We start from the raw sequence: 13,559 nt of genomic DNA, 5'->3' as shown, positions 1-13,559 counted from the left end.
AATCCACAATAAAAATAGAACATGTAAAAGCAATACAATATTACCATATTAAAAAAGCAAAAAGAAATTAAAATGCAGTAATCCAGTCTGAATCTTTTTGCTGCATAAAATAAATATACTTCATGCAAAAAAGTATGAACTGGAAATGAATAACCAATATTTCATTCAATGCCATATTTATATGAAAAATATACAATGCAAAATAAAACTTTAAATTCTTCAGGGACAATACCTAATTGAAACAAGCAAATAAATAACAATGTGCAGCTAAAAAGTGATTTCTTTTGTATTTCTATAACATACAAAAGTTCATGCAAAGTAAAAGGGAGAAAATATGATCAATAGTGCAGAGCTGAAGGGAAAACCAAACCTGAAATAAAGAATCATTCATAACAATGGATAATGGGAACTAAAATATACAAGAATGGTTCTTTAAATTACAGATGGAACTTTAAATAAAATTTTGGTGACTATTCAGAGACTTTTTTTTTTTTTTTTTTTTTTTTGCAGTTGTTAAGGAAAAAAGGGTGTTTCTAACATTATATAATCAATCAGATGTATAAAAATTATTTAATATACTACTTCACTTTGAGAAAATTTATAAGAATACTTTAAAAAGTTTACAAAAATTGTAGAAATAATAAGACAAAGTTTGGAAATAATAAAAATGAAAAAAATATACGAAATAAAAGATTAAAAAACTAAAAGATTTCCGAAATATAACTGAAACTGTAAATAATAACTTACTACAGGTTTATTCATAATTCTGCAAAACATGTAATAAATTCATTACTAATAAATTACACAAATGATACCAAATTTTATTACACTGAAATAAAAGATATATGCACCAAAGATTTTTTATTTATTTTTCACAATAATATGTCCATCTTCAATCAAGAAATTAGCTGGATCAGAGTGCATCAAAGTCGACTAAAATTAAGTACTAATGATACTGAGTGAACGTCACTAATGACTGAGTGTCACTAACGAGGCATTAGTTATACAGTTGTAAGGATGCTACCGATTAATAAGGTGAGGAGGCACATAGAGAGTATTCCTGACAAATCTCCGCAAGATGAAGTAGCAAGAGATTGAATCTGGAGAGAGAGAGAGGTGACAATCACATTAATGTACTTTCTTTTCAACCTTTTAACTTTGTAGCAAATGTTAACAGAAATTCTCTTGATAATAATCTGTGAGAAAATTAGTCCAGTGATTGTTTCCTTGAAAGAAGTAATCATTCCTACTGTTTCATTTAGTTGCAGTACTAGTTTCTCAATAAGTCCAACTGAATTCTAGAGGTGATGCATATAGAATCAGTGTATTAGCAGATTAGACAGATTCAGCAATTAAGAAATTTGTTAATAAACTTAATGAATTTATTTCTATTTCACTGTATCAAAATTTGTTTGCAAAATTTATCTGAAGTAACATTTTCAAATGTTTCAAGGAATTATGAACAACCTGTATTTCTCAAGCAAATAAACCATTCTCAAGAAACTGAAATGTGTATTGGAAACTCAATAAAATTATTTCATAAAAACCTTTAAAAGAAAAAAAAAAAATCAGAGCTTCACAAAAAGCTATAACAAGGGTTTCAGATTCTATACAAAATGTTGCAAATGAAAAACTCGAGGGAATTAAAATTAATGCGGATGTAAAAACTGTACGGACCAAATGTGCACAAGGGTTACTCACAGCATGGGGACACAAAGATATTTTCATCTGTTCTACACGATCATCAACGTCATTTGAAGAGGTGTATGTATCAGTTCCAGAAAATGGTTCATCAGGATCTCCTTTTGTGGCCGTTACATCATTTTTACCAGCAAGTTGCATTCTTGCAGGATTATGCTTTAAGTGTTAAAGTTACAGAAATATTAAGAGACTAATTAGATTGAAGGGGGTTAAGCATTAATCTGAAGTTAAAACCACAATCAAAAAGTATTTTGAAAGAGAACATGTTTTTAAACATACTGCAGTTTAATTATTAACAGAAACAACAAATTAGAATGCTTTGGAATTGCTACATTTGGTATTGGTTTTCCCATTCATCTTTCAGAATATTAAAATAAATACACAGTCAAACTTCCATTTCCATTAATGGACACTCCCAGTTAACAGACATTTTCCAAATCCTCAAACTTTTGTAACAGGGAACTAATGTATTCCCTGAAAATGACAAAAGCATTAACCCAAGGACTGTCCATTAACAGGATGTTCAACTGCATTTAAAAGTATACATGTTCATGTAAAAGTTAAAGGTAATTTATCTTGAAGTCAACAAACTTTATATGAGATTTTTATAAAAATTATCATTCAGGATTCAGTTTTTCATTTTGCTTCTTCCTTTGTTCTCTGAATTTCTCAAACTTGAAATTCTTTACTTCTTCATAAATACCAAAAAAGAGACTACTCTGTTTTTATACTACTAATAGTACAACATTTGCAACACAGAAAACTAAGAAAACTACTGAAATATAAAATTATTGCTCATCTTTCCACATATGAAATAAGAACACTAACATGTAAAGTTATCAGTAGTTTTATTACACAGATAAGAATAATTCATTGCTTAAGCTTCTGAAGATAACATTTAATTTATGTATTTAGGAGAGGATATTAAATCATGTTCACAGGATGCTAATTTAAGTATTTAATACATTAAACAGAAGCAGAGGTTTCACAAATTTCAAGTATTCATTTGCACTAAGAACATTTGAGGCATAATACTTAAAAATGATTCCTAATTACATTTTATAAACACTTACATAAATAGCAAATATAAAAACAATTTAAAACAAAACTGCACAAAAGTAACATACTCTATACACAGTGAGTGATCATAATTACTTTTCATGATATGTACTAAGCTTTGATCCATGCATACTAAAGTGCTGCATTTCTTACAATTAATACAAAGTTAACCAATACCCATGCCCGGTCATATTTTTTCATAATTTAACACAATTTTCTTTAGTCCCTGAACAAAAGTTAACTTTTTTTATTACTTATTTTCTCTCTTTATAATAAAACACAAAATGTTTTTTTTTTTTATATAAGTCCTTTTGGGATGTGTTGTAGCAACTGTTTTTGCCTAGTTTGTAAATGTTTTTAAAATTATTTTTATGGCTATCAACTGCAAAATCTTTTTAAAATAAGACTATTTCTATATTTACTTAGTTCTATGTATTCATTACTTGAGTCTCCATCACTAATATCATCAAAGTTTCAACAAACCTTATTTCCTCATCACTTAAAATATTTTCCATGCTCAGAAATCATTTAAAGTTATAACTACAATAAAATAAAGTGACATAAAAATACAAGTACTGACATGCAGTAAAAAGTAACACATCTCAAGAGAAACTACCATTTTATGCCACAAATACAACCGAGCCCTAAAAGTTAAAAGAAGTTTGACTTAAGGAACAGAAGTTGTGATTTAAAATTTCTGCACAATGAAAAATGAGGTTAGATGCAGAAAAAATCAGTTGCTGTAGTTTTACTATAAATATTTCACAGGAGATTATGAAATTCCTACTTAAAGCTTTGTTAATTCCAAACAACAGTCCAAACATCATGAAACTTTGCAGTACTCCTATTTCAGTATCCACAGTTTCTGCAGGGAAAACAAAAATGCTTTTCGTCATAAAATATCTAAAATAACAAAACTTTCTTCTAGCTGAACAATACTATTAAAATTATATCAGTGCTTCTCAAAGCCCTGCTCTATAACTACTTCATTAATCTCATACAGAAAAGAGAGAAACACAGAAGTTTTTACAGAGTAATTTCTTAGAAGCTGTGCAAGGCGTACCTTAATGTCTTAATCCCCCTTTTATTGCACAAGCTATTTCACAAGTTATTCACACATTGCAATAGATGGTACTTACAGTGTACTTGTACACTGTTCAAATCCTGAAATTTGTTTAGTTGCATGACATACAAATTCCAAACGTTTGTTGTTTAAATTTTCTCCTATTCCAAGATGTGCTATTTATTAAGCCTTCCCATTTCATCAAGATATCCTGCTCTAATAATTCTGCAGATCATGCAGAATTTGGATCACCATCACTCCATTCGGTATTAAACAGATATACCTTTGTTATGATCACTCAGTGTATATTCAGCCTTAACAAAATTAATTTTTTATAAATCTCTTCATCAAAAATTACCACAAATAACTTTAAAATGAGACATATTTCATACTTTATTAGAAAACAAATTATCAAAGTCACATAAAAAAAGCAAGTCTTTACACAAAAATAAAATTCTATAAAATTTTTTTTTTTTACATTTTAAATACTAAAAGAAAAATATCTTAGATAATCATTAAATTTTATTCCAAATGAAACTGCTTTCAGTTTTAGTTGAATATGCAATATTTCAGTTTTGTAGTTAATTTAAAATACACATTTTGATGATTATTTTGCTTTAGATTTTAAAGTTAGAAAATGTACTATATAAATATATATACAGTCAAAAGTCGTTAATTCGGACACCCATAATCCGGACCTCAAAGCTAAAAACTTTCTGCGCATGCGCCACGTTGACACATGCCCATAGGCTTTTACGCGTGCGCGTAAGACCTAAGACCTTTACTACTGCGCATATGTGTGTGCGCAAACGCAGAGTACGTTTTCACGTGCGCGTTTTATGTATAACGGATGGTATAAGCTAAAATTATCTAATTATCTATTTCAGTTAATGTTGATGATTGTGTTGTTCCTTAATCTTCGAGTTGGATCCGGCTTATTATTTTTTGCAGACTGTATGAGCAATTTTATAAAAGTAAACTTGAATTTTTTATTATGTTAAATAGAATTTCCGATGCTGGAGCTCCCAAAGGATCTATAAAACGAAAGTATGTTTCGATGTCCATCAAACAAAAAGTGGAATTGCTGCAAAAAATGGATAAAGACATGAAGAAGGTGACAGAGAGGTTAGTGAGAATGAAAAAATTTCGATTGACAAGTTAGTCGGTATTCTCGGCACAGCAATTACGGGACTTGAACAGCGGAACTTTGTTACTGAACAAGAAATTGTGTCTGTTTATAGAATTAAAGAGAAAGTATTATCACATAAAACGAAGCAACTTAAACAACTTACATTGAAAGAAATGTTTCATAAAGTAAACAAATAAATATTAAGCTTTTTTATTGGTAAATTTTGATACCCTTTAGATCATAATTGTTCTTTATTTCATAAATTACGGTTTCATATTTTTAATTTTAGAATTTCTGCATGCCATCTTACGAGATTTAAACTGATGTTCTATAATCTGGAAAAATCGATAATCCGGAATCGCCAAAGTTCCAACGAGTCCGGATTAACGACTTTTGACTGTATACAGTTTTATTTAATCTTCTCAACAATTTCCATCCATCAAAATAATATTTACCAAACGCTTATTTTAAATTTAATCTAAATTGCATTTAAAGATCACAATTAAATGTAAAATTTCTAAAAATATGTAAAGAAAAAACATTCAATTAATCATGACACTGTTTTTTTTCCAAACACAGTGATATTTTGATTACTAATCAATGGTAACCAGGCTACTACAAACTTCCTATAACATTTCATTACAAAAGAAGATAAAATACACATTTTTCACATACTGCATTTGTTCTGTTCATTAATCCCACAGAAAATACTAAGTAAAACTGAAGGAACTCATCTTAAACATATAATACTTACACTGAAATATAATACCTTTTTTTTTTTTTTTTTTTTTTTTGAGGGATGGTTAATGCACCATAATACTGAGTTAATAAAGTAGAACAGTATTAGACTACAATGTTTGCCAAAAATTACTTAAAAAATTACGAAATTCTAGATTTTAAAAGAAAAGTGAACACTTTGATGAAAACTGGGATAAACATAAACATTTATGAAAAAGAATGTTTCAGAAAATTTGATTCCTGATTATATTTGATGATGCAAAGCTATTTTAATCAGTTTTTGCATATTATTCTGCCATTTTTTCTCTGTATCATTTCAGAAAATTATTAAAAAATTAAATTTGTATCTATTTACAACTACGTTATTAGTATTATGGTAGTACCAAAATCATTTATACAGCAAACATTTTTTTACAAGCATTACTCCTGTACAAATCCTGAAAAAGTATAATAAAATAGTTCTTGATAGTTTGTTATTGCAAAAACTATATTATTTTGAATAGAAGATTTCCATATAAACAATGCTAAATGTTGGATTGCAGATTTTCCTACGTTTTGAAAGGATAATTTCTTGAAACTGCTGTGATGTTGGTGGGATCAAAATTAAGGTTGCAACTTGAAGGGGGGGGGAAATTGCAACAAGCAATCCCTCCCAACAATATTTGTTTGTTGCAAATATGTTTTAATGTTTTACATGAATGCAATAAAGAATATATTAGAAAAATAAAAGAACTACAGAAGTAGAAAGCAATATGAATTCAGTTAATTTTTGCAATGAAATCAAAATAAATTTTAAATGACATTCATTTTTCAAACTCAAGCAAAACTTGGAAACTTTAAATACTAAAACAGACAACACATAAAAAAGTACTTTGCAAACACAGACATAAATATTGTCAGTAAAGATTAAAGGTGAAAACAAAGAAGAATAAATTCTCCTTTGTGCTAATTACTAAAGCTTCTGAAAAAGTTCATTTTTTGGTCATATTTCTGTAAGTAGTTTTGCCACATTTCATGATGGTGCTTGCTCTTCCCCTTCCTCCATAATTTGCAAAGCTTTCTTCAAACAGGCATTTGCCTGCTTTTCCTTATTTATATAGATTAAAAAAATTTGAGATCAAGGAGAATTGACAATTGCTTTCCAAAATAATGGTTGAAATGTATTTAAATTTATTTATTTCATTTGCTTTAAATAAATGCATTGCCCTTTATTTTCAGCCTTCCTCGAATATTTTGCTTTATTAACTTTTCAAATACTTCTGTTTTTGTGAAAAACCTTCAACTTGACAATAAAAATCAAGTGAATATTCATAGAATAGAAGTTAAATTTGTTTTGGCACACTAGGTAATAAAACTGGCAACATGTATACTTCAAAAAAAAAAAAAAAATTTACATGGGAAATAAATGTTAAGTAAATATATTGATATATCCAGTGTTTCAAAAAATGCCATTACAGTCCTGTAACAGGAAAACATTACATTAACTGACATAGATATATTATTGTTACAGAATCATGTTTTGTTGTTGTTGTCTTGTCCATATTACATGGAACAATGGTTGCTAGAGCCTACTTCGAAGAGAGGCTGACTTCTATTTTCCAGCCCCAATTTTGAGGAAGCACACCTGGAGGAGGGATCTGGGGTCTCCCACCAATCCACATGAGATTACTTTCGGCTCACCAAGTAATTTGAGTGCCGCTATGCCACACTGACAGTATATATTTACAAACATCCATGTCTTCTCTGGGATTTGAACCCAGGCTCTTTGGTATCGTAGCAGGATCCCTTAACCACTATACTGTATCGGTGACGAATCATGCTTTCACTTATATTTTATGAAATTATCAAAAATATATTGCCAACTTGGTTTTTTATTGTATATCAATTGTTTACTTACAATGAAATTAATTTTTATAAGTTCAAAATTATTAGTTGTATATAATTTATATAAGTGCTTATTCAGTTTCATTTTTACACAGATATTTCATTACTTTTTTTTTGGTACATACAATGGCAAAAAGTAATAATTTTCTCATAAAACAGAAAGCAAGAAACAGAAGCAGAAAGAAAGCACATAAAATATTTATTTCTAAAAAGAATGAAACGTTATGAGATTTTCATACCAAATTTTTTAGTACATTAAACATTTAAACATACGTAAAATAAAATAAGAAATGAAAGTTCCTCCACAGCCCAAAAATTTTAATTATAGAAATAAACAGAATAATATTTTTTAAAAATACAAATACTTTTACTTACCAATGACTAACAGTCGGCAGCAAAGTAATAAATATAAATAAAATTAATAATTTCATCTTCATCTATGAATAATTATAAAATTTTAGTGCAAGAATTCACTTTAAAGTGTAAAATATGTACCTTGATCCTTGACACAGCTTCTTCAGCTTGCATCATGCGAGTTGCTTTTGTAGGCTGACCCTCACAAACCAACTGAGTTGAGCCCAGATACCTGGCTCTAAACAACACACCCTCGATGAGAACTGCTGGTTCATGAATCAAAACTATTTTTTTAAAGAAAGAAGAAAACATTATTATAATGCTTATGCAAGTTCAAAAGCACAAATTAAAACATATAATAGCCAGGAAAAAATTAATGTTACACTAAATATATTTAAATGATTAAATAAGACATGCTAATACTATATGGAATCTAAGATATCTATGACTGAATTTTATGCAGTGAATTATTTAAAAAGAGGAAATTAATAAATAAATATTAAAAAGCAAAAAATAAATGAAAATAATATCACTGAAACATCAAAATAATGTTCAAACAACCCACAGTTCAAATATTATTGAAAAGCAGAACCATGCAGGATTTAAGTTAGAGCATGTAAGTTTTTAATTGCTATGAATACTTTTATAAAATTGTCTACAATATGCATTTCCCTATTTGAAAAATTTTAAATATATTAATGCATGAATTAAATGATTTTAATTAATAATGATTTATATACAAGACAAAATCCAGTATTTAATTCCTTCATATGCAAAACAAATGCACTATTCCAAAAATTAAGTAAGAAGAGAAGCATGAATTTTCCCAAAATTTTAAAAAGTGAGTAGACAGCAATTTAAAAAATTCAAAATATGAGTAAATATTAGCCACAAAAATAGCACTGACGATCAGTACAATATGCCTTATTACAACCTGCCTTTAGATTCATTCTTTACAGTGTTGTAGACGTACAAAGATTAAGAGAAGAACGTTATAAAATAGTTGCTCTTTACCAATTACTAACTCTCACTAGCATGTATGGAAGTCAAGTCTTTGATGAATGGATAGGATAAGGCATTACATTATAAATATTGCTGAAAAACAACATTACAATGTCCATGGATATATTATGCTGGAAGAATAAAGTTACAGGTACTGAAAAAGTATAATAGTATAACTAATGAGTGCTTACTTGAATAAACCATTATTGTAATACAAAGAAATCTTTTATCCCTCCGTGCAAGTTCTTGTTTATATCCATAACTCCGCAGTGCATAGCAAAGAAGCCATGCTGTTGATTTGTGTTAATCCTATTGATATTAACCTAAGCCAATACATTTTATCATGATCAAGAAGCAAGTGAATCTATCATTAGCCAAAACCTTATGCACTTCACAGGCGATAGTATGAGCTTAACCGGCTGAGTCCCAATTTTGATAGAAGGATGCAAGGCTCTCCTACCCTTTTCTACTACCAGCCTTCTGAGAAAACTTTTGGTTTGATGATGCTTTAAGTGCCTCCATGTGGCAGTGATACCCATGAACATCCATGTTTCGTTAGGAATTCAAGTCCAAAGACTGTCTATGTCGAAGAATATGACATCAGCATAACTAGCCACCAAACTCAGTATGGCCGCATGAGTTAATTGTAGGAACAGTTCCATGGCTGAATACTGAGTTTCACACATTAAAGAATAATTACTATATCATGATGAGTTGAATTTGCTACCAACAATTCATTTCTTGTCTTTGATAAACATCAAATTAACAATCATTGTATCCTTATAACCAAATTAACTAAACTGCATCTAACAAATTTAGTTTTAAAAGTGCGATTCAGAACATTTCCAATCGCAAATCGCAGTCAAGAAAAAAATACAATAGATAAATACTGCCAATTCTAACAACAGTTATAAAAGTCCTTCCCCCCAATTTTTTTTTTAATGTACCAGTTAGAGGACACAGACGGAAAGATAATAACAAGTCAACAAAGCTATTTACAAAAGTTTTAAATAAAATTTTCTTAAAATCTGGCAGATGTCTCCTTTAAAATAAAACATTTCTAAGTAATGATATTTAATTTCGTTGCCTCAAAACTAAATACCAGCTAGATACATGCATTTTTTTTAATAAAGCATTAACTTGAAAGCAAAGCAAAGGTCACACATACAAATGTTAAAAAAAAAAAAAAAAAATTCAATACTTCATGCTTCAGAAAATGCTCCACAACCGCATTCACAGATTTAAAATAAAATAATATATACTGCAGGAAAGAACCTACATATTCATCTCATTATTCACATCATATTTTAATCTAATGTTCTTGATGAATAATTCATGTTCTTTGTCAAATTTACTTACAAATACAATAAATAATTCTATAAGATATTCAGAAGAAGATTTATACAAAAACATTTTTGTGAAACAAAGTTCTCCTATTATTTTAGAATAAAATGTAGTGAATGTGAAAATATGAAATAAAGAAATTCATACATGCATGATTATCAGAAACAAATCATATAGTGGAATTTTTACAAAATTCATAATTTTACACTAAAAGATAAAAAATAGTAAATAAAAACAACTGTATTTATATGAAAATTAAAAAAAAAAAAAAAATACAAAGACTAAATTTTTTGTTGTTTAGTTCAATACCTTATGAAAATACTCAGTATAAAGGCCACAAATTGGAAGGGAAAAGAAAAAAAAAAAAAAAAAGAGATACTCAAGGCAATTAAAACATAACTGAAATTATTAAAAAAATCAGAATCTCTTTTTCAGCTTGCATAAGCAACTACAGTCAAAAGTCTTTAATCCGGATTCGTCGGGATCGTGACTTCGGCGATTCCGGATTATCGATTTTTCCGGATTATAGATCATAAGTTTAAATCTCGTACGATGGCATGCAGAAATTACAAAATTAAAAATATGAAACCGTAATTTATGAAATAAAGAACAATTATGATCTAAAGGGTATCAAAATTTACAAAAAAAAAAAAAAAAAAAAAAAAAAAAAAAAAGCTTAATATTTATTTGTTTACTTTATTAAACATTTCTTTCAAGGTAAGTTGTTTAAGTTGCTTCGTTTTATGTGATAATACTTTCTCTTTAATTCTATAAACAGACATAATTTCTTGTTCAGTTACAAAGTTCCGCTGTTCAAGTCCCGTTAATTGCTGTGCCGAGAATACCGACTAACTTGTCAATTGAAATTTTTTCGTTTTCACTAACCTCTCTGTCACATTCTTCATGTCTTTATCCATTTTTTGCAGCAATTCCACTTTTTGTTTGTTGAACATCGAAACATACTTTCGTTTTGTAGATCCTTTGGAAGTTCCAGCATCGGAAATTCTATTTGACATAATCGAAAGTTCAAGTTTACTTTTATAAAATTGCTCTTACAGTCTGCAAAAAATAAAAAGCGGGATCCAATTCGAAGATTAAGGAATAACGCAATCATTAACATTAACTGAAATAGATAATTAGATAATTTTAGCTTACACCGTCCGTTATACATTAAACGCACAGGCGAAAACGTATTCTGCACTTGCGCACACGCATATGCGCAGAAGTCAAGATCTTACGCGCACGCGTAAAACGCTTGGGCGCATGTCCCAACGCGGCGCATGCGCAGAAAGTTTTTAGCTTGAGGTCCGGATTATAGATCATTCCGGATTATGGGTGTCCGAATTAACGACTTTTGACTGTATTAAAATGTTGCATTACCCAAAATGTTCTATAATAATTAAAATGTATAAAAAATTGAATTTATGTAAAAAATAGTAAAGCTATTCAAGTTGCTACTACTATTAAATAATTAATTTTCTATCAAGATACACATTCGTTTTCATGAAATATTTCATAATATGAATTTCCTTTAGTAAAAATTTCGATTCTACAATGCACCATAACTCTTTCACAAACCTTCATTTCAGTATTTTCTTGTGAGATATAATTATTTTAAGGTCTCAAAATTTATTTCAGAAGATCTAAAACAGAAAGAGATGATGCAGAACTTCATTTAAGTTGCAGAATTTTAAAATTTCCGAAAAACATATTTTTGAAGCTCTTTTCTGGAATGTTCCAGAGATGCTTGAATTTTCCCTTAAAAATGAAGCTGCCCAACTGCAGTTCAAAACTAATTATGTGATTATTTTGCAACAGGGCTTCCTTTCTTAAGGATTACTATTTTTATTCACTTTGCTTTGTGACTGTGTGCAATCACAGTTTTGATGAAAACATCGCGGACAGATTCCTAGCACGTTGAACAGAATTCTACGTTACCTCTGTTTTCCTCTCAGCTATTTATAATTACTTATCTTGCTATAAGCAGCTTTTATTCATCTCAATATTATTTCTAGTCTTCCTCAACATGTAATACACAATATATGCATACACATACTTATATGCACAAATTAAAGTTATACATAAATAACTTCCATTCTATATAGGAAAAAAATAACTGATCTGCAACATGTTATAACTAAACGTTTTTAGTATTATTCAGTAAGTGAAGTTAAAATACTTAATTAGGAATATTTTAACATTATACTAAAAGTCATTGATGAATTTTTTTAATGTTTAGCACAAATATAATTTTCTTTAAAGTTTATTGCTATATGTTTAGAACTTACCAGAGGCAGAATATTTCGTCACGATAGCAAACTTATTAGTTTTCTGTCCATGTTATGTAGCTCCTGTATGCAATTTAATTCTTGAAAAAGTTATTGAAAAAGGTGGTGAAATTAGCAGTAACCTAGAAGCTTAGCAGGTAACCATGAAGAATTACCATTAAGACAGTCTTAGGCATATATTATTCACTAACTTGACAAAGTAAATCTTATTTTTAAAGAAATTAGTAATTATGAACATGATAAATTGTTAATTACCTACTCATGACTTCATTATAAACAGTATCATGACATCATTATAAATAGCATTAGTGCTCTGTATATTTAAACAATATTACTTTTTGTCACACATATATCATACTCATGAAACTTTTGAAATACACCACATACATCCTATGCAGAAAATAGGATATAGTTACAGCACACTGGAAAGGATAAATACACCTGGGAATACTGTGAATACGGTTGCTCTGCGATACATGATAGAAATTTTGAGAATTTAGAAACTGTTGTTACAAATAAAAGCACATTCAAACCACAAAACAAAAACAAGCCATGCTGGCAAATTTTGTAATGGCAAGTTCAACAACTGCCTTAACATGCATCCTCACATTTATGTAACTCACCAGTGATTGTTCCATAGTTTTTGATCCAAAGTCATCCAATAACGTTGTGAAAAGAAAGTTAAATAGAGTTAAAAAAACTTTTAAAAGATTATTTCTTGAATTAAAAAAATATTTATTACACAATATAAAATTCCATCAAATCACATTCTGTTAAAAGCCATTAAAAAAACTAGATACTTTCAAACTTTCAGCTTGATTCAAACCTTCAGCTTGATTCAAACCTTCAGCTTTAAGTTACAATTTCAACAGTTAGCATAAATACGGTTAAAAAAAATAAATAGTTTATTACTTATTAAAATTAAATTCATATAATTTCTAAAAATACATTATAAAATATTATATGCAACAGATACCACATTTTATTCAAGCAAACA

At 28.8% G+C, this 13,559-nt stretch overlaps 1 protein-coding gene across 13 annotated transcripts in view; it reads right to left on the bottom strand.

The window, feature by feature from the left end:
- LOC118195642 (uncharacterized) overlaps positions 1–13,559 on the bottom strand; it is a 497,554-nt gene that overhangs the window by 15,873 nt on the left and 468,122 nt on the right. For 6 of the 13 annotated variants that reach the window (XM_085818127.1, XM_085818126.1, XM_085818131.1 and 3 more), the window contains 2 exons: positions 8,070–8,212; positions 1,702–1,857 (listed from right to left, as the gene is read on the bottom strand). In XM_085818127.1, coding sequence (XP_085674253.1) covers positions 1,702–1,857; positions 8,070–8,212 — 299 coding nt within the window. The remainder of the gene's footprint in view (positions 1–1,701; positions 1,858–8,069; positions 8,213–13,559) is intronic. The other 7 variants (XM_085818132.1, XM_085818133.1, XM_085818134.1 and 4 more) reach the window with 5 other exon arrangements.

This window comes from Stegodyphus dumicola, chromosome 6 (assembly GCF_044657685.1).
Source record: "Stegodyphus dumicola isolate Sdum_Otavi_A_Nest chromosome 6, ASM4465768v1".
Classification (NCBI taxonomy): domain Eukaryota; kingdom Metazoa; phylum Arthropoda; class Arachnida; order Araneae; family Eresidae; genus Stegodyphus; species Stegodyphus dumicola.
Note: the sequence above shows the minus strand (reverse complement) of the source record. Positions and strands in the feature narration are given on the sequence as shown.